Source organism: Typopeltis vanoorti, chromosome 8 (genome assembly GCF_054136105.1).
Source record: "Typopeltis vanoorti isolate ZY-2024b chromosome 8, IOZ_Tvanoo_1.0, whole genome shotgun sequence".
In the NCBI taxonomy this organism is placed as follows: domain Eukaryota; kingdom Metazoa; phylum Arthropoda; class Arachnida; order Uropygi; family Thelyphonidae; genus Typopeltis; species Typopeltis vanoorti.
Window position 1 is genome coordinate 114679348 of NC_143556.1, and position 23269 is coordinate 114702616.

Consider the following 23269-nt stretch of genomic DNA (forward strand, 5'->3'; position numbering starts at 1 on the left):
ATGAAAAGAAACTGGTGCTGCGTGCTAAACACAACCCACAAGAATTCTATTGATATGCTGCAAGTAAAAGAAAGAATGAATACGAAAGAATAAATTTTCTAAATCGTGATGTGCGAGGGTTACAGATGCAGAAGAGGTTGTTCAGTTAATGAGTGCCTATTTTGTTAAAAGCTATCAACCTGGAGTACGCAACATTGAGCTCACCGTTACCTTTTGACTAGATGAAGAAACGCAGGTGTATGAGGACGAGGTATTAGAGCTGTTGCACAAATTTAATAAGAATTCAGCAATAAGGACTGATGGAATATCAGCAAGTGTGCTAAAAGAGTGTTCAGCTGAACTGGCCATTCTTTTGACCATTTTAATATGAGTCTAAGAACAGGGAAGATTCCACAGGAATGGAAGTAATGTATGGTAATGCCATTGCACAAGGGTGGTGCAAAGACCAATGAATCTAACTATTAACCCATTAGTATCTCAGGAGTGGTGGTGAAGATTTTGGAAAAATTGGTTAGTACTCACATTCAGAAATGGGTCGAAGTGAATCTACTTTGCAATGATTGACATGGGTTTACTAAGGGAAGGTCATGTTTTAGCAACGTGCTCGCATTTTATAACAGTGTTACCATTGAACTACACAAGGGGAAATGGATAGACCATGATACTTTTGGATTTTGCTAAGGCTTTTGACAGAATACAGCATGATAGACTGTTGCATAATTTGGAGAAAATGGGTTTGTGTTATACAATATTAGCATGGATAAGAGGTTGGCTGACTGACTGATATCAAAAAGTTGTATACGGGGATTTGAATCTGCAAGATTTAAGGTAACAAGTGGTATACCACAAGGATCAGTGCTTGGTCCACTGTTATTCAATCTGTACATTAATGATATTGGGTAGGATTTGACTAGTGACATACAGCTATTTGCTGATGATGCAAAGATAAGCATGGTAACAAGGAATGCTGCTGATATGCAGTACTTGCAGAATGATTTGAATAGGCTGAAATTGTGGACATGGGAAAATGGGTGTAATTTCAATGTGAATAAATGTAAAATCATTTACTTTGGCATGATTAGATATCCAATGTTGCATTATATTGGTGGGATTAGGCTAGAAGAAACTGATGAGGCTAGGGATCTTGGAGTGTTAATAATAGACAGGAAGTTGAAGTTCAGAGGGCCATGTGGCAAAGATTGCAAATACAACTCAAAAGATAATTGCAATGCTGAAACGAACATTCACGTGTAAAGATAAAGATATTAATTTGCCTCTTTACAAGGCCTTGATAAGACCTCACTTGGACTATTGTGTACAGGTCTGGTCTCCTGGTTTCCATTGTGATTCTAATATATTGGAGAGAGTACAAAGGAGTGTGTTAAAAATGATATCAGGATTGTGGAATACTGATTATGAAGACAGATTGAGAATTTGTAGATTGCAGACACCAGCAAAGAGGAGAAAGAGGGGTGATATGATTGAGACTTAAAAACTTCTGAAAGGGTCATTTTAATTGATGGAATTTTCAATTTATGGAAGGTGTGTAAAGGACAAGAGGGCATCCTTGAAAGATGAGAAGGCCACCAAGAATGGAGTGAGGGCTAGGTTTTTCTCTCAGAGGGTGGTGCATGATTGGAATGGGTTGCCTTTGGATGTTGTAAGTATGTTGTTATCATACTTATTCTTGAATGAATTCAAGAATAAGTATGATAGCTGGTGTGTATAGTATGTGGCCTCCCTTGATGAGTCTGACTCACTGGAGGTCTCCCTTAATAATAATAATATAGTTTATTATAAACTGGCTTGAAGTGAACTTCACTCATCACAATGCACATTTCTGAACATGAGATATTTTATTACAATAATATATACATAAACGCTCTTTTCCCTTCATTAATTTAATGATGAAGCTCCTCAACACCACTCAGGCTGTGGGTAAAAAACTGGCTTTTGACATTTGATACCTTATATATCATCAGATTGTGCATCTTCACTAAATAAAGATTTAGAGCTGTCATCTACTGTGAAACACACGTTTTTCACCACCTCATCTATCATTCCATCAAGGGCCCAGAATTTTTCTTCTATTTCAATAACATGGGTTATAGAACTTTTCCATGTGCACTCAGTAATTTTTTGAAATCCTTCCATGACCAGTCTGGTTTCAACAGACTTTGAAAATTTTAACATCTGAAATTTTCAAAGTTTTATTTTTAGCTGCAACATGCCCCTTAATTTGTGCCCAGATGAGTTCTATGGGGGTAAGTTCATAACGATATGATGGAAGATGAATAACTGTGTGTCCTTTCTGTTTGCCAATACTGTCATATTGGTGTGATATTTTTGAAACTGGCTTTTGACATTTGATACCAAGTTCAATAGTTCTATTTTCACCATATTAGAAGTAAAACCGATTCCTTTTTCCTTCAGCCACTTCTCAATGTCCTTTTTTGCATGTAGCCTGAGATGGCACGTTTTCCAGTCGGACAGAATGGTAAGGCATACTGTCTATTACAATAACGCTGTTAGGCTGGAAAGAATGTCGACAAAAACATGTTCGCGAACCAATGTTCATAATGTTCTCCATCCATTTCCTTATGATAATCACCTTGTGATTACTGCGATCGTAAAATTTCAAAGCCCCCCCCCCCACAGAATGTGTGTCATTTGTCTTCTTGATTGGCAAGAAGAAAATACCATGCCACCACTTTCAATAGGTGATAATAAATTAAAAATGCCAAGAAATCATATTCTTGGTTTAATCCTTTATCTAAGTGTATTGCACGTGAATTAACTTCACAACTGGGTAATTCATATATAGAGACTAATGACTTCACATCACTTGCCTTAGTATCCCATAATGCAAAACACACATCCTTACAGATATGTATAATGCTATGCGTTATGGGAAGGGTCACTTCCCAGACTAGTTTCGACTTTTATTGAGGTCTCATCAGTGGGAGCCAGACCCAGAATTGATACCAAGGTTGAAATAATGTAGAAGTCATTTCCATATACAAGTAGCCAAAAGGGTGTCACACCTTATTACTAAAATACTCTGGATTAGAGATAATTTTGAAAGATGTTATAAATGTATAGTGCGTAAGTATGTACTATACATTGGAAACTTTTCATGAGTGGGATTCACCAAAATTCATGAGTAGGATTCACTCATCTTTAACCCCAACTTCTAACCCATCTTCAAGTCCTAATAAAGGTCCCCCTGACATAACACATTGCAAATGTTAATTTACATAAAAAATTTATAGGAATGTTCACTTTTATCTTGAATGTTCATAAGTTAAATTTCATAAGTTACAAAGTGACATTCTTAAAAATAACTTGAAAACAATAAAACCAAATTACAGAATATATGGTAATTAATTTATCTTGATGAATATTATCTTTCCCTGCTTTAAACTACCAATCTCTTAAAATTAAGAGACCTCTGTTAGCACTATTTTTTGCTTCTAAAGTTCATTGGTATTATAATCAAACATTAAATAATAATAATAATTCACCCCATTTTTCATACTTTTCATAAAAGTATGAAAAATGGGGTGAATATAAGAGTTGGAAGTGTGCAGATCCTGTATTATGCAATTTTTAAATATCAAATTCAGAGTGCACAGTGTTCTGAATTTGAGATTTAAAAAAATGGTGTATACCATTTCACTTTTTTGTATGAGGAAACAAAACAAAAAAATAAATAAATATTCAGTGAGTCAGTGAGTTAGCTCATATTAGTATGGGTCTAGCTTCCTGCTGATGAGATCTCAATAAACATGAAACAATCCTTCTCAGATGCAGTTCTCGCTATAATGTAAGACAATGGGAAGGTTTAAATTGTAGGATACTTAAAGCAATTTGTCACAAATTGAGTGCTTTCGGTATAGAAAAATCTAATCACAAAGATACTTCATGTGCTATTTTTGGCTTAGGATAGGTTAAAATATAAATAAGATTACAATTTCTTGTTCAGTATAATAAACTATTCAATCCATGGAAAACTCTCAGTCAATTTTCGAAATATTCACAGGAAGCAAATGATTATGCTCATAGAAGAATCAAATGCATTTTTTTTTTTTTTAAATAACGAAACCTGTGGTGCGATCATAATTAAAAGAAACACGTATTAATCACAGTGAAAATTATTTAATTGTAAAATAATTATTTAATTTACAATTAAATAATTTTCACTGTGGTTAATACTTGTGATTCAAAAACTTCAATCGGAAATAAATGATCATATCTGTTTCTGATTGAAGATATCAGAAACTAAAAATAATTAATACCAAACCATAATTCATTCAAATGTTTTCTAATGCTCACTTTTTTCCAAATTCTCAGAAACATTTTCAGTTACATGAGAAAATATTCCATTTGCTGCAACTTCTAAAAGATGAGAGCCAAAGTGTGACTGTGAATGCACCTGTGGATTTGAATTTGTTGGATTAGATGATAACTGGTTCAAAATAAGAGGTAACAGCTGATTCCCCACTGACTGAGATGCAGAAGACTGTGATCCGGAGCTACAGATCTGTCCTATAATACTGCTAGTTGGGTGAATTACATTTGGTGATGATGACGATGATGATGACGATGACGATGATGATGAAAGCGACCCAAAATCTACGTAAAAAGTAGAAATACAATTCATAATAAGTTTTACATATTTATCACAATTTAAGTAAGATATATTAACTTTTTTTTTATGATCTAGGCAATAAGTAATTTGTGGAACGATGTACAATAAATTCAATTTAATATTCACAAAACACTAATTAAAATATAAAATTTCCATACAGTAAGGTTATCTTGTCGTTTAAAAGATACAGGTATCCCTTGCTTAATGCAGTTTTGCTTAACGCAGATTTGATTATCGCAGCAAAATTAATTGCGGCAATCCCTTGATATACGCGGCAAAAGTTTGATTAACATGCCTTTAAATTTACCATGCAAAATCATGCTCATGCCACAAGGCTGCTAGCCTCATAGTCATCCAAATTCTCTTAATGATCTGTGTGAGAATGTGAAAGTTTTATTTTTATCACCGAATACAACATCATTGTTGCAACCTATGGACATGGGATGCAACTTTCAAAGCCTATTTTCTTAAAAAGACATTCTCAAAGGCAGTTGAAACAACAACAGGTGAAAACCATGAAAATCACACCACGAGGCTGAGAAAATCATGCCATGAGTCTGAATGCCAGCCAGTTACTTCGCTGCTAGCATTAAGAGTGGGTGCATTACAAGCTCCAGTTGTTCTGTTGTATGTATTAACAAATTACGTTCCTCGTAAATTTTACAGCCCATTGATCATGTCAAAGAATAAGAGCAAACCCACAACTGGGTCATTAAGTGAAAAAAAAGAAGAGGAGGAAGGTAATTACCTTAGATACAAAACTTATATAATTAAAATATTTAAATGTGGTGAAAGTAAAAGTAAGATCGGATGTGAATTTGGTTTTAATGAGTCTACAATACGGACTATTTTATCCAAAGCTGATGAGCATTGTGAGCAAGGTAAAGGGGCATCTACATCTGCAAGTATACAATGCATATGTAACCAGGGTGCTATAATGGTTAAAATGGAAGATCTGTTGATTATTTGGCTGGAAGACTGCAATCAAAAGAGAATTTCAATTAGTGCCTATAATATCATGGCCAAAGCTCTAAGCCTGTTTTCAAGACTTAAAGAGACTAAATATAAAGAAGACAATTGAAAATTCGCAGCTAGCAAAGGCTGGCTTGAAAATTTTAAATCTAGAGCTGGACTAAAGAATGTGAAAATAACAGGTGAAGTGCAAGTGCCAATGAAGATGCTGCATCCACATTTCCTGCTGAGCTGCAGAAAATTATCAAAGAAAATTATTACGATTACTGCCAACTGCATTTTTGAAAATTATGGAGACAACTACCGTGATTGAATAAAAACTTTAGTATAATATAACTAGAATCTACATTCGACGTTTCGACCTTTATGTCAAGGTCATCTTCTGGAGCATACAACTATACACAGAAAACAAGCTACACTACAATCAAACTAGTTTGTTAAAGACACTGACCAACCGCACAACAATTGTTGGCCTGACCTCTGGCGAAAAAATAAAAAATTAAAAAAAAATTAAATAATAATAAAAAATAAAATAAAAAAAAATATAAAGAAAATTATACATCAACGCTAGAGTCCTATTATTAGTGTTATCTGTTGGTTGTAGAAATACATTGGACACAACAACAAGTATCTATCTATATACATATATTAATATCATGTACATTCCAGCCAGTTGGTATTTAAAAGAAAGGATTACTGCCAAATTTTCAATGTAGATGAAACTGGACTCTATTGGAAAAAAATGCCATCTAGAACTTTTATATAAAAAAAAGAAGCAGCACAGTCTGGCTATAAAGTATCAAAAGATCGCTTAACTGTTATGTTTGGAGGGAATGCTAATGGAGATTTTAAATTGAAGCAGCTGCTTGTCTAATGAGCTCAGAACCCAAGGGCTTTAAAAGGATGTAACAAGAACTCTTTACCTGTAATTTGGCAGGCGAATCAGAAGGCATGAGTTAACCAAAGTCTATTCGAAGATTGGTTTAAGTCTTATTTTTGCCCGGTAATTGAAACTTATTGCAAGAGAAATAACTTAGCTTTCAAAGCTCTTTTGCTTTTAGACAACACACCTGGTCATCCAAATTCTCTTAATGATCTGTGTGACAATGTGAAAGTTTTATTTTTCTCACCAAATACCACATCATTGCTACAACCCATGGACATGGGTGTCATTGCAACTTTCAAAGCCTATATTCTTAAAAAGACATTTTCAAAGACAGTAGAAACAACAACAGGAGAAAATGCGATTACGCTCCACGAATTTTGGAAAAAATTTAACATTAAACACTCAATTGAGAACATTTATGACTCGTGGGAGCAAGTGTCTTCTAGTTGCATGAAAGCTGTTTGGAAAAACCTTCTGCAAGAATGCGCTAATGACTTAGGTTGTTTTCAAAATCCTGTGAACAACGTGGTCAAAGAAATCGTTGCAATTGGTGAAGACCTCGGTTTTGATGGTGTTGATGCAGAAGATGTTAAAGAATTATTGGATTCAAATTCAAAAGATTTCAGTGACAACAATCTTCTTGAAATTGAACAATGCACATATGAAGACAACAAACAAATGGAATGTGAACAGGAGGTTCCAAAGGAAATAACAGTCAAAGAACTGGATGGAATATTTCACAGTTTAGAATCGCTTAAGCAGCAAGTAATGGATATGGATCCAGATGTTAATCGAAGAATGCTTGTTTGTCGAGGTCTGGAGATTCATTTTGCTTGTTATCGTAGAATTTATGCCAATAAGAAAAAAACTAAAACTGTTCAAACAACTCTTTATAACTTCTTTTGATTAAAAAAAATTACATAACTATTGTAGGTACAAGTATTTACTAAACATTCATTTTTTATCTTTCTTAAAAGAATACTATATAAAACGAACAACAATTAGTACAGTAAATCGATCAGGGATGAATTGTACTTTTTTACCATTGATTATTAGATTTGATTAACGTGATTTTGATATATGCAGTAACATCGAGGGATTAATTAACCGCGTTAATGGAGGGATACCTGTACTTGGAGAATGAGAGGTTTCTGCAATTAACACAAAAAAACACAAGGGATAAGTAATACTATTTAAGGCCATGTATTTCAGCCTGAATATTAAATTATCATCACTAGTGACAATAGTTAAGTATAATGCGAACAATGGATTGATTTGAAAAAGTAAGAGACATGTAATACTATATATATAAACAATGCAATGGTATAACTGAAGAAATATTGCAATATTAATAATTCATTAGTTCTTTAAAAAAAAAAAAAAAAAAAAAAAAAAAAATATATATATATATATATATATATATATATATTGATGTGTGATTAAAATAAGACTTTTCTGTATTTTAGAGAGAGGCAATCGTTCTGATTTAAGTGTGAATGGCAAAGTAAAGCTTAAGTGCTTCCTTTGAACAGGCATTCAAATTTATACCGACAATGATGAAGTAAGTGCATTTCAAACCATAGGATGTTGTTGTCGTAGTCTGTGCAGTTAGCCGAGTGGCTATGCAATTCGCAACCATATGCCTGGGAAAGGAGTGTCCTGGGTTTGATTCCCCATCGCTGACATGAGGAGCTTAGAATCTTTCTCAGACATAGCCAAGTTAGCCATGGACTGTAGGGATTTTTCCTCCTGCAAGCAGGCAAACCAGCCTTGAGAACATAGCGCTTCTACACATACATAGGATACACTGGAAGGCATAGGGCCAAGCTCTTTTATCCTCGTATAACGGTTGCAGTTATAAGGAATAGAAATCCTCGACACCATAAAGGTTTTTACCTTTATGGTGGGAGGGAAAGATTAAGAAAGAGAGAAAGGAAAGAATGTTGTGGGCTTTATATATATTCTGTGCGAAGCCAGATTAAGCATTTTCACAGAAAATAGTGAAACTATTCAATTTTGTTATGCACTTAGGATATTTTATTGTCAGAATAAAGTTTACAGTGAAGTTTAAGGAACCTCAATGGGAAGTCCACTCTCGCCCCACACTTGCTAACTTTTATTTAGAACATTTAGAAGACATCCTTTTCTCGTCCATATATACCCTCAAGCCTTCATTTTAGGCTCATTATTTAGACAATGTGTTTGCTATATGGCCCAATAAAAGACACATGGCCTACTTTTATAAACAACCTACATCCTTGAATTTAATTTACTATGAAAATGGGAAAAAACAACAAATTGTCCTTTTAGATATTCTACTCCTTCATTCACTCAAGTGAATTAATTGCGCTCATTTATCAAAAGTCTACTTTCACTGAATAGCAATCAGCTCACTATCCATCGCAGAAGAAAAGTAGAATTATAAAAACTTAACTGCGATTTGCTCATACTATTTGTTCAGCTATTACAGTGGGAACTCTTAATCAAATGATACACTAAACTCAACAGCTTCCAAGAAAGAACCATGCAACAGCTTTTTAATTCCTATAATTCTAGCTCAAATAACAAAGAAATAATACATCAAGCTCCAATTCCTTACATTTCTGGCATCTCAGAACCCATTTAAGAATTCCAAAGAAATGTAATTTAGTGGCTACTTTTCTTCCTATCAACAAATTATCAACATGGTTTCCATCTTCAAAAGATGGATGTCTCCTGTAACTCCCCCCTGGTGTCTACCAAGTTCCTTGTGATTGTAACTGTTCTTACACTATGAGAAGATCTGTGGAAAAGAGAATACAAAGAAGTCTTACATTAGCAACAATAAATCTAAAAAAATCTGGTTTGGCACAGCATGGAATAGATATGGATTACAACATTCTATTGTCTGAAACAAATTTACTTCATCAGTGTTGGTATAAATTTGAATGCCTGTTCAAAGAAAGCACTGGGGCTTTACTTTGCCATCTGAACTTAAATCGGAATGACCGTCTCTCTTTATCTAAGAGATGGGAAATTAATTTTAATCACACATCAATAATTTTTAAGAACTAATGATTTATCGATATTGCAATATGTTATTGCACAACTGGGGAAATTTATGTATATTATCATCACTGGTCACATTAGCATTGGCCACTAGAGGGCTGCAAGTGTGTAGTGTTGGAAAAGAGCTCCAGAAAAGATAAGTGCTATTTTGGGTAATAATAGGAAATATTGCTTGAATTTTAGTGTTGTGCTATTTATCTACCCTATATATATATAAAATGATAAGCCTTTTCATGTAACATTTTTGTGTCATGTTTTTTGTCAAGTTATTTGAAACGTTTTGAAACTCAGGGGTTACCCTGAGCGTAGAGTCTTCAAAATTCAAGAAAAGGCCTACTGGTCCAGAACTCGGGGGTGGGTGGGGCGCCTATGGCATCAGACCCCCCCTTTCGAAGACTCGACACTCAGGGTAGCCCGAGTGCATCAGAATTCAAGGAGAACCGGCCTACCAGTCCGGAAAGTGGGGGGGGGGAGTGCCTGGGGACAGAGCTCCCTAGTTTTTGTTATGTCTGGGTTATTTTTGCCATGATTTCTGTGTAATTTATTAATTGAAATTGCTTTCTTTAAACAGAAAGCAATGAGGGTACGATGTCAACTGGTGCAACTAGCATCGCACCAGTTGACAACACTAAGAAAATCTAGTGGTATTAACATAGGCTTTTCTAAAATGGTTTGATGTTGTGAGTGGAATACGTATGCATCGAAGAATGTAAGAGATGTGTTTGTGGAGAGAGAGAAAATAGGAGACAAGAGAAAGTATGGATTTGTAGAAAGTGTGATATATTATTAGACAGCGAGTTAATGAATGCAAAACAGACTGAAAACAGAAAATATCGTGTAAATGAAAGAAACGGGAATGAAATGAAAGCTAGTGAAATTGAGAGAGTGAAAGAATACAAGAAGGTAGAAGTAAAAGTTAGTAATGAGGGAGCAAAAGAAAGTATGAATGAGGAAATGAAAGTAAGGTTCAGCAGAACAAGAGGTAGTGAGATTACAGGAGTGACAGAGAGTGAAATGGTTGGAATGCAATGCGAAGTGATATTAGATGTTTAGTGGAAACTAATGAAAGTGTGCAAAAGACTAGAGTGAAAGAAAAAAGGGTAAAAGAGGTGATGAGTGAATCCAGAATAGCAGTGAATCGAGATTTCATAATTAGAGAATTAGTTAATGAGCAAGTCCACAAAGTCTGCTATCCAGAAAGAAGAATGAGCAAGATAATTCAGGCGTTGGACATGAGGGGGAAACGAGCAAGAGAATTAGTGGTGGTTGTGGGGACAAATGATTTAAGTGAACATAAAGAGCATGTAAGGGCAAATATCAGGAGGTTATTAAGAAGAGCGAAAGATAACAGTGTAGTGGGAAAGGATGTCAGTGTGTTGCCGAGGTATGACAATCAGTTGACACGGAGAGCCAGAATCATGTGTGGTATGCTGGTGGAGCTGTGTGAGGAGAACGGAGTACAGTTTGCAAATGTATGCATGTGTTTGAAGGAGGAATGGTATTATACAAGCATGATGGGTTGCATTTGAATGGCTTTGGAGTGAGTGAACTGGAGAAAGTGTTGCTAGATGGAAGTGCATTATGTGATGCAAGCAAGAGATCAGAAGAGATGAAGTGAAAGATCAGAAAAGTGGTATTGAAGAGACAGAAGTGTTATGTCGTTGCTTTCTCTTTATTCGACCTGTTATGCTTCTAAATATTAATTCAGATCTATTTCCTCTTCGGATATTGGCAAAATTTTTATTATGCTGTGCCAGCCAATATCCTATAACAGAAGAGACTCTTGTTCAGGGAAACAATTCTAAATTCAAAAGGGATACACACAATAATTAATCTTACGCTAGTGCTGTGCAGATTCAGTTAGCAGTCGTGACCTGAATCTCACCTAAGCAATAATATCTAATTCCCTTCCGCCAAAAGGTTCTATTTCATAAGTGGTGGTTTGAATTCGTAATCAGGCATAAATTCAGGTATAAGGTACAAAACATGTTTATTGGAAAAGCACAAAACAATTACAGTTAAGAAAATTCAAATACTCAATAGAACAAAACTCACTCTAAGTTAAGGTTCATACTAAATCACAACAATGAATTTGAGTAAGCTAAATCCTTCAATTACGAAAGGATAAGATTAAGTGTAAGCATAACACTACTAGGATATAATTCCTTTCACAAGCTATTCACAGAACATGCATTGAACACTTTCATTAATACTCTATCAATAACCATCTTAATTCTAAATTCCATTAGTCAAGCCTAGCCATTCTCAATCAAAATACTGCCTATCAACAATTCTTCTTTGTTCCACGTGGTCTTAACTAATTCAATTAAATTCTCACTTAAAAGTCCTCTATTAGTGTCCTTTAGTTTACAATATACACAAATTTCTTATTCTTCTCTTTCTCGATTTTTAACATAGAATGAAAATCTTTACATTACCGGATCCTTTCAGATTTCATGCCGCGATTTCATGTAGATCTGGATTACCTTACCTATATTTATCGGCCGTCTTTGCACCTGGCAATGCACTACGCTTTTCTTTGAATCTTTTCTGTACTGTGGCGTGCTGTCTACCGCTCTGCAGGAAATTTTCTCTGTTGTCCTCGATGGGACACTCTGCTAAGGCTTGATTCTGCATAGGCCATCATATCGCGATCAGCTCCGCTTGGAAATCTTCAAGCATTCTCAAGAAAAGAACCCGCCATCCATCATCACTGTAGTCGATCCACCGCTCTCTCACGAATCCCACGACAAATCCTCCTAAAACTGGAATCCAGGAACTGAAGAAGCCCCGTAAAATCACATGCATCGTCTTTCATTCACCCTATTGGGCGCCCTCTATTCTATGTGGTTTTTACCCACGAACCCCATCGTTCATGCCCCTAGGGTGATCCTACACTCTCCCTAATCTGTTAGGCTTACCCTATTCCAAGTAGTCGCTCTGATGTCACTTTCCTGTATGTACAGCCTCCATCACTACGCTCGACTCATACAGATTATACACGATTATTCCGGATTACTACTTATCTCTCTCAAAATTTCGTAATGTACTAGACAGCTTAGTGGGATTTACAAATAACTCAATTCCCTTACATAATTCTTGCTATTCTGACACAAAATTCTCTGCTTCTCATTTCAGTTATACAAGAATAAATTTCAATATATGGCACATATGGACTACACATTATCACATAACAAAGAAATTTTTCATAATTATTAGCTGATGTGCAGATATCTCCTTAATTAGTAATATTTATCATGTTAAATCCTGAATAAAGAATTTACTTGTAAAGTTCTCCATTCAAGATCTAACAGAAGTGCTTGGCGGTGGGAACAGGGAAACAGGGGGAGTGCAGGCGGACATGGCATAGGGAGAGTGGATGTTGAAAGTAGCAGTGAATGTGTGTAATGGAGATGATCAGCATGGCTATGGAGTATATTGCAATGTAAATGGGAAAGTTGAGACAGAGGATATGTGGTAAGTATGATAAAGGTGATTGGGCAAGGGGATGTGTGGTGGGGAAATTCCGACCAACAAGTGGATAGGACTGGTAATAGACCTAAAAATGAACTGCTCTGCTTGTTTACAAATGCCAGAAGTATCAGAAAAATGGGAGATGAAATGGTTTCACTGAGAGTTCATTTGCCTTACATTGGAATAAATTAAGTTATGGGGATAATAAATCCCTCATTATTTCAAAGCCGAATAAGAAACTCAAAGATTGAAATCTAAGAGTTTCATGCCGAGGAACTTCCGGCAAGTCCAAGCGTAAGTCAACACCTGGTAGTACAACACTAGGACAACTCGGAGCAAAGGTGGAACAAGTTTCGATCACTGTCCTTGATATTTTCTCATAATGTAAAATGCAGCTCCTAGGAGATGTATTATTGTTTTACATTATGAGGTACGGTCACGACCTCATAATAAATCCCTCATTATTTCAAAGCCGAACTTACATACTTTACATAGTAAAGTATGCAAGTTCGGTTCACTTAAACCTTGGCATTATCCAGGTCTACCTACTCACTGATGAGACCTCAATAAAGGTTGAAACCGGTCTGGGTAGTGTAATACATCCCTCATAATGTAAAACAGTAATACATCTCCTAGGAGCTGCATTTTACATTATGAGAAAATATCAAGGACAGTGATCGAAACTTGCTCCACCTTTGCTCCGAGTTACACTACCAAGTATTGACTTATGCTTGGACTCGCCGGAAGTTCTTCGGCATGAAACTCTTAGATTTCGATCTTCCAGTTTCTTATTTGGCTTCGAAATAATGAGGGATTTATTATCCCCTTAACTTAATTTACGTCGCCGAAAAAATAGCCTCTTGGCTCTTTATTCTAGTAATCATTGGAATAAGTTAAACATGGTTGAACGAAGATGATATCTTAATGGAAATAAAAGAATACATTATTTTTTGAGGATAGAAAGGACAAGAAGGGAGAGGGAGTTCTGCTGATGATAGCAGGGAAAATTATGTCCACATAAGGTAGACATGAAAGAGGGAAATAGTGGCAATGGTTATGAGGAAGTGTGGTGTAAAGTGGAGGTTGACAGGAAGACATATTTAGTTAGAGTTTGCTATAGGCCAGGCAATGTGGAGGAGTGGTGATGAATTAATGCATAAACAACTTAGATTAGTGAACACAGGAAGGGTAATTATTATGGGCAATTTTAATTATGGTTATATAGATTGGAATGAAGATATAGTATTTGGGAATAAGGAAAATGAATTTAAATTTTTGAGAGAAAACTATCTCAGGCAGCATGTGAAGGATTGCATGTGAGAATCAAGTTTTAGATTTGATCATTTCATCAGATGATGTGATTGTGAGTGGGGTTTCACTTTCCTCCAGTTGGTGAGAATGATCATGAAGTAATCACCTGGGTTGTGGTTAGCCACATGCAGGCTTCTGTGAGGAAAGGATATATGTGAAAGTACAAGGCTGGTGATTATGACAAGCTTAGGAGACGGCTTGGAGCTATAGCATTGAATGAGGAGTTATGCAGTAAGGAAGCTGTTTGGGAACTGACAAAGACAGCATCAATGTGTGAATGTATTCTGAAGGCCAAAAGGCTGAATAAGGTAGGTATAAAATGGATGAATGATTAGGGTTACCGTAGGATGAAATTTAGTATGTACAGTTTGTATTTTAAATGCCCTATCCATGTCAGTACCATACTTCGATAAAATAAACAAAGTGTCTGTATTATTATTATTTTTTTTTGTATGAAATATAATAGGAAAAATAAAACCCAAAAATGATTTTCGCAGGAATTTTTGTTACATAGAAACAGGGGAATCATATGAATCACCTGGTCCAATTCCTGCACGTATGTCCCATCCCTACTCCTTCTCCTACTACCTACATTTTCAGTTGTATTATGTCATGCATTCAGGGTTGTGCACGGTCATATTGTGAATATTCAGATAAGATACTTTAGGTTGCGACTGAGCTAATTTTATAGGTATTTAAAATAATCTGTGATGTCAAAAGAAAACTTCATAAAAGAAAGTATCATTTTAATACAGAATTAAAAAGTGAATTTAAATTTCTGAAGCTAGAACCAAAGAATGAACAAAATGACACTGTATTTTGTTCTTTGGGCAACATTAAATTGTCTCTTGGATTTGGTGACTGGCATGACATTGTTAAATACACAGACATTTCAAAACATCAAAGGCTGTAAGAGCAAGTAATATTAGTAAGATTCTCAAAGCATTTTTCAAAAACAAAGGGCCGAAATCTCATGACTATGCTCATGCAGCCAAAGAAGCTACATTTTCTTTTCACACAACTGTACATGATCAAAGTTTTAAATCATGTGACTGCCAGTTGAAACTTATTTCATAACTTTATGCTCCAAAATATTCCAGTGCCAGAACAAAAAACAGAGGCTAATAACATAATCGTGGCTTTTGTAATGGATAAAGTACAAAATGAATTAAATAGTGCCAATTTTGTTACCATATCTGTAGATGCCTCCAACAGTCTAGATATGAAACTTGTACCCATCTTAAGTAGAATATTTGTTCCACACTTTGGAGTTAAAGTACGACTGATAGAATTTGATGATTTAATAGGAGAGATAACAGATATTTTTAACCTAACACTTGATTAAAACTCTTAAAAAGTTTGGTACAGTAAATAAAATTGTATCGTACTGTGCAGATAATACAAATACAAAATTTTGGAGAAATGAGAAGGCAGGGTGCTGTGACACAAAGTTACAATAAGAAATGGCAGAAAATTGGGTGCTGTGATCATATTATTCACAACTGGTACAGAGTGGTGTTGATCAACTGACTTTTGATACAGAAATGATTGTAATTAAAATTTATAGGCATTTTTACAGTAAGAGTAGAAAAACTAAAAGAATTTTGCAAGTTTGCAGACACAGAGTACAAAAAACTATTGTCACACAGTACTATAACATTTTTAAGTCTGCTACCTGCTCTGCAAAGAATTCTTTTGATTTGGGCAGGATTGAAATATTACTTCCTTTCACAGTCTGAAAATTCTTGCCCCAAACTAATCAGACTTTTTTTGAAAATCCACTCAGTGAATTATTAGCCTTATTTGTTCATGGCAGCCTTCAAATTATTCAAGAAACTGTGTCAACTTTTGAAAAAAAATGAAATTTCAGCTACAGAAATAGCTTTGAAGTACAAGGAATTGAAAGTAAAATTATTAGCCAGAAGAGACAACAAGTTCATTCCTGAACTTTGAAAGCAAAAGCTGTCTCTGTATGCCAGTGATGGAGATGTAAATAAAAATTTTGAGAAGCATATTTTGAAATTTTATAAGAAATTTATCTCTTATTTAGAAATGTGGTAAAGTAGTCTTGAAGGTACAAAGCAGTTTTCTTAGATACAATTAAATCAGGATTTTGAGCTTCAGTATCCAGATGTTGAAGCATCCACAGAATTTGTTAATCCCATAGCTCTTTCTGTAAAAGCAACTGTTGACATAGCCAAACTTTTGATGAGGTTTCAATTATAAAAATAATACTGCAAGACATAAAAAGTAAAATTGAGAAAAATAAGCAATCAAATGGAAAAAATATAGAATAATATCAGGCCACATCGAGGGTTGTGGATTGAGGTATTCAAAATTCTTAAAACAAATAGGAGTGAATGTCAAAACTTCGAAAAGTTGATGGAATTCATCTTTTGCTAGCCAGGATCAACAGTGCTAGTTGAAAGAGTTTTTTTCTCTGATGAACAATGTTTATTCTGCTGATCAAAACAGACTTAACTGAAAACACTAAATGTCGCCTACAAATAAAAGTGAATTCAGATGTGAATTGCTTGGAGTTCTATCAACTGATAAACAAAAAAAAAAAAAAAAGACAACTCTTTTAAAGAAAGTTTATTCCTCTGAAAAATATGAATGGTACAATTAAAGTGAATAAATATTTATTTAAAGATAAACATTTCATTTTTCTTTACTTTTTTTTTTTTTTTTGGTTGACATATTTGTCCATATTTTACTTTCAAGAAATATGGTAACCCTATGAATCATGGGCTTAAGCATGAAATTGGAAGAAGAAGGTGTTTTCGAGGTAGTGCAACATGAATATTAGCAATAATCAGTTACATGAAGAGTATAAAGAACAAGCCAAGAGAGTGACTCAGTAAGGAAAAGAAAAGTGCAATAAGCAGAAATTGGCAAATCAGGTGAAGAAAACCTCTAGAGAGCTTTTTAGATATGTGGCAAGTAGAAGGAAGAATGATTATGGTAAGACAATGTTAATGGATGAAAATGGTAGAATGGTAAGTGCTGGAGAAGACACTGTTCAGGTATTCAGTGATCAACTTATAAGTGTTTCATCTTTCATTTCATCCTCCTTGCAAATTCTTGTGTTGAGACTGACAAAACCCATAAAAGTTAGCAAAACAAACTAGGAATTAAACACCAAAACTTATTCTGATTATAAGACCATTGGTTTAATACACATATGTACAAGAACGTCAACTAGTTTCACTAGCACACTGTCTAGCTTTGTCAAGACTAAAAAGGTGAAAGAAAATAATAAATGCAAAAAAACTAAAGGAACGCTGTCTTTAGGAACTAAAGGAATACAGTTAACTGTTAACAACGGTTAGGCAACCAAATTTGACAGCTCGTGTGACAATGTATGCATGAAGCGAGACACTTCAGTCTTTATTGTGAATATGCGTTACATAGTTTTTGGTATACTGTAGTTCCACTATATTTAATAAATTAATCAGATTTTTCCATGTATCTTTCAATACTGCTCCTTGATTTCTGTTCAGGTTATTACCTGTCCGTAGGATCACTGCTGCTTCTTTGAAAATTCGGCATCTGTAATCATCCTCTATATATGGCATTGAGCTGTTTTCCCAATTTATTGCATGGTTAGAAGTTGAGAAGTGATGTGCCAAACCTGAGATATCTGACCTGTTGTGATTTACATCTCAAACATGTTCTTTCTGTCTAATTTCCAGGCTTCTTGAAGTTTGGCCTATGTATGGAAGTCCACAAGTGCATGGTATTCTATAAACCCCTGCATATTTGAAAAAAGGAATGCTGTCTTTAGGGGATCTTAAAAACTATCTAATGGTTGCAGTCGGTCTAAACACAACTCTGATGTTGTAAGGCTTCAACATTCTAGCAATTTTAGTGGAGACTGAACCAACATAGGGGATGACAACGGATGAAACGTACTGAGTTGCTATCCTTAGGATAGCAACTCAGTATGTTTACGGTAATAACCTGATCAGAAATCAAGGAGCAGTATTGAAAGATATATGGAAAAATTTGATTAATTCATTAAGTATAGTGGAACTACACTATGCCAAAAACTATCCTTAGGATAGCAACTCAGTATGTTTCATCCATTGTCATCCCCTATGTTGGTTCAGTCTCCACTAAATTTGCTAGAATCAGAGTTGTTCAGACCAACTGGAACCATTAGACAGTTTTTAAGATTCCCTAAAGACAGCGTTCCTTATTTCAAATATGCAGGGGTTTATAGAATACCATGAACTTGTGGACTTTCCTACATAGGCCAAACTTCAAGAAGCCTGGAAATTAGACAGAAAGAACATGTTGGAGATGTAAATCACAACAGGTCAGATACCTCAGATTTGGCGCATCACTTCTCAACTTCTAACCATGCAATAGATTGGGAAAACAGCTCAATGCTATATATAGTGGATGATTACAGATGCCAAATTTTCAAAGCAGGCAGTAGTCCTACGAACAGGTAATAACCTGAACAGAAATCAAGGAGCAGTATTGAAAGGTACATGGAAAAATCTGATTAATTCATTAAGTATAGCAGAACTACAGTATGCCAAAAACTATGTAACGCATATTCACAATGACTGAAGCATCTCGCTTCTTGCATACATTGTCACACGAGCTGTCAAATTTGGTTGCCTAACCATTGTTAACAGTTAACTGTATTCTTTCATTTTTTTTTGCATTTATTATTTTCTTTCACCTTTTTAGTCTTGACAAAGCTAGACAGTGTGCTAGTGAAACTAGTTGACGTTCTTGTACACGTGTATTAAACTGATGGTCTTATAATCAGAATATGTTTTTGTGTTTATTTCAGTATATAAAGACCAAATATGAATAGTCTAAACTAGGAATTAATTAAAATTTGTAAATATTCATACAAATTTAAATACGTCATCAAATCTTTTGAAAATTGTATAGATCTGGCATCACTGCGCAGACCGCTGAATCGTATCGGCCTTTTGGAAACATTTGTGATTTCATCAGGAAGTCTCAAATGTTCTGGAAATGTTTCTGCAAGTATAAATAAGGCTTGAAATGGCAAGATGGCAGTAACACTGCAACAGGGAGAAGCTGATGGTCAGCATTATTTTACTCCTATTCGCAACGACTGTGATACACAGTATAAAAACAATCTTTTCTAGTGTAGAAAAATTGATACATTTTTAATTAGATGTAAGCAGACATCTGACGACTGTGGAGCATCGACATCAAGAAATTCAGGTTCAAAGAATATCACTCCAAAAGTAAAATCAAGAAAGCAGAATATTTAGATTTTGGTTTTACAAAGACTAAAGTAAATGATGAAGAAAGACCACTGTGTGTTATTTGTTCAAAAATTCTAGCGGCTGATAGCATGAAACCGAATAAACTTAAAACGCATTTGGAAATACGTCATAAGGAGTATGTTAACAAACTTCGAGAGGTCTTTGATGCCAAACTGAAAATGTTTTGAAAAGCAAAAATCTAGCATTAAAAAAGCCTTCTGTAAATGAAAAAGATTTACTAGCTTCTTACAAAGTTGCATATAAAATAGCAGGGTGAAAAAAGCTCCACACTATCGGAGAAGACCTAATTCTACCAGCTGAAATTGATATTGTGGAATCTATGCTTGGAGAAAGTTTTACTAAAAAACTACAGTGCATGCTTCCATCAAAATACTATTGCTCAGTGAATTGGTGATATATGTAAAGATATGCAGCAACAACTTTTGTCATAGCTCTGTGATTAATTACTCTCAATTCAGCTTGATGAGGCAACAGCACTTAAATGACAACAAGGATTGTTGTCATTTAAGTGCTTATGTTCAATTTTGTGATAATTATCAGCAGTCAAAGAGTTATTGTTTTGTAAACCAATAGAAAGAAGAGCCACAGCACCTGAATTGGTCAAAATATTGGACAATTTTATATGCAAGGCAAACATACAGTGGAAAAATTGTGTTGGAATTCCCACTGATGGTGCTCAAGTTACATCTGGAAGCTTTAAAAGTTTACAAGCCCTTGTGAGGGAAAAATCCCCACAATGTATTTGGACACATTGCATGATTCATAGAGAAGCTCTTGCTGCAAAGGAAATGAGTCCTGGTCTAAACATTGTGTTAACAACAGTTATAACCATAGTGAATTATATAAAAAATGAGACACTTAAAATCAAGACTGTTTTCTGAACTTTGCAAAGACATGGCTGGAGCAATTGATTGCAATTAAGAGACAAAATAGCAATCTTCTTGGAAGGGAAAAATTATGAAGAAGCAGAGAAGTCTACAGACCATTTATTTGTAATGAAATTGAGCTACTTGGTGGACATATTCGAGAAACTAAATATATTAAAAATAGAAAAAGAATTATTGGATATTGTTCTTCGCTTATCAAAACAATCCTTATCCCGGTCTTATGAGAAAAATCTTCAAAATCTTATACAAAAATACAACTCTTTATATAACAAACAAAAGAAAAACCTTACCTCTGACAGTATGTCTACAAATAAATGGATTGTAAACATTTCCAATCGCCCATTATTCACTAGTGCTTTAGCAAAGGGCCTTGATTTTGCTGTTATTCCTTCACGCATTCCTTATCTTGATTTCTTACATAATACAGAACGCAATTTGTCAGGACTTCCTAGCGAAGATGCCAACAAACTACGTTTTGAAGTTGCGACTTCGTTATTCAAAAGCAAATTACTTCCATGCAATTTATGAACTGCTGAAATTAAAGGTCTAACTTCTTTAAGAAAAGATAATACAATATACATTTCTAGGCCGATAAAAGAAAAAGCTATTGTAATTATGAATAAGACTGACTATGAGACAAAAGTATCCAGTCTATTAGAAGACACCACGACCTACCAAGAGATCACACATAATCCTACTAATTCGCAAATTAAACAGCTAAATAAATTACTTGATGAGGTTATAAGTTGGGATCCGAACTGTGTGGATAAAATACACACCTACTTTGGAAGAACTCCTCGTCTTTATGGACTTCCAAAAATCCATAAAGAAGGCTGTCCTGTACGATTTATCGTAAATTGCATTGACTCTCCAACTTATCAGATTGCAAAAGTATTATCACGTTCCTAAAGTATTATCACATTGTTCTCACTGGTCATTTCAGATCCTATATAAAAAACTCAACAGATTTTCTTGAAAAAATCAAGGATGTAAAAATTACAGATTCTGAAATATTAGTCAGTTTTCACATCATTTCTCTGTTCACCAATATCCCACTAACTGACACAGTCAATTCATTATATGAAGATTACCCTCCAGATATCGCAAGGATATTCGAATATGTCATCCACTCAGGTTATTTCAGTTGGAAAAACAAAATCTACAAACAAATTGAAGGTACTGCCATGGGTAGCCCTCTGTCTCCACCTTTGGCAAACTACTATTTGAAACAATTCGAAGATACTATGTTCTCATCCATTCATCCTCATCCATCTCTTTGATACCGTTACGTCGATGATGTTTTTGCTGTTTGGCCACACACTGAAGATGAACTTTCCACTTTTCTACAATGCATAAATAACCTTCACCCACTCATCCAATTCACTATGGAAAAAGAAAACTCTGGTACTTTACCATTTTCGGACATTCTTCTTACTAGAACGTCTTCTGGTACCTTATCTACAAGCGTCTTTCGAAAACATACTTTTACAGGCAGATACATTCACAAAATGTCTGTGCACCACATGTCTCAAAAATTTGGCATTCTTAAATCTCTAATTCATAGAGCACATAAAGTTTGCTCTTCCCCAATAATCTTACAGCAAGAACATTCCATCATTAAAAAGTTAATGGAATCAAATGATTACAACTCCAATCAAATCCAACAGATACTTAAATTTAAATTGACTCTTATGTTCCAACACATACAGTTTCTTCAACAGTCTGCAGAGTTCCTATTCCTTACATTCCAGAAATCTCAGAACCTATAGCTAGAATTCTGAAAAAGTATCAACTGATTCCAACATATATTCCTATCAACAAAATTTCTTCTTTATTACCTTCTACAAAGGATAAACTGTCTTCTCTATCTTTGGCTGGCGTTTACCAAATACCTTGTGAATGCGATGTCTCTTATTTTGGACAAACTGGCCGTTCTTTGGAAAAAAGAATAAAAGAACATCAATATTATATTGATTATAACAAACCTCTGAAGTCTGGTACAGCACAGTATTGACTCTACTCACAGTGTCCAGTGGGATAAAGCATTTCTCCTCCATAGATGTAGATTTAAATACGAACGCTTATTCAAAGAAAGTTGTGAAACTAACTTACACCGACCGAATTTAAATAGAAATGACTGTATGTCTCTCTCAAAGATCTGGGAGACTTTTATCATCTTATGTAAAAAACCATTTATCTTAATAGATTAAATTTGTTATTTCTATTATTTCCTAGCACACGGTAACAATTGTATTTTAATAGGTGATTCACCGAACATTTGCCTGTGTTCCATTCCTATTACTGTTACAGACACTGAAGATGTACTATTATTTTTAGTACGAAATATCTGTCTTTTTACTAATTAAAGATTTCACTGTGTTTTTACATGTTACTTTATTATTTAATGTAGATTTTATTGAAATTTTGCTGTCTTTCCAAACTTTCCATAATTTTTTGAAAATTCTCGAAGCCATCCCTTATCTTCTATCCACTTCATTCCTCACTTCACCAATATCAGTTGCACAGCTACCAAGATAACTGAACTGAGAGACTTGCTCTAAAGCATATCCTTTAAAAAGACAGAGGACTCATGTTTATCACCTGTTTTCATTACTTTCAAAATCAATTACAAGACTAAATGAAAAAAACACACTCCTGTCTTTCACTTCAACACAAGCCTCACTGTTATAATATAAAGCAGTCATAATGTTTATAAGTTTATCAGGTATTCCATAAGTTCTTATTATCATCTATAAAT

The 23269-nt window shown here is 34.7% G+C and overlaps 1 protein-coding gene across 2 annotated transcripts in view; it reads right to left on the minus strand.

Annotated features, from left to right (window-relative positions):
• Positions 1-23269, minus strand: part of LOC150104295 (protein bicaudal C homolog 1-A-like) — a 321235-nt gene that overhangs the window by 87200 nt on the left and 210766 nt on the right. For both annotated transcript variants that reach the window (XM_090396901.1, XM_090396900.1), the window contains exon 12: positions 4336-4635. In XM_090396901.1, the coding sequence (XP_090253027.1) occupies positions 4336-4635 (300 nt within the window). The remainder of the gene's footprint in view (positions 1-4335; positions 4636-23269) is intronic.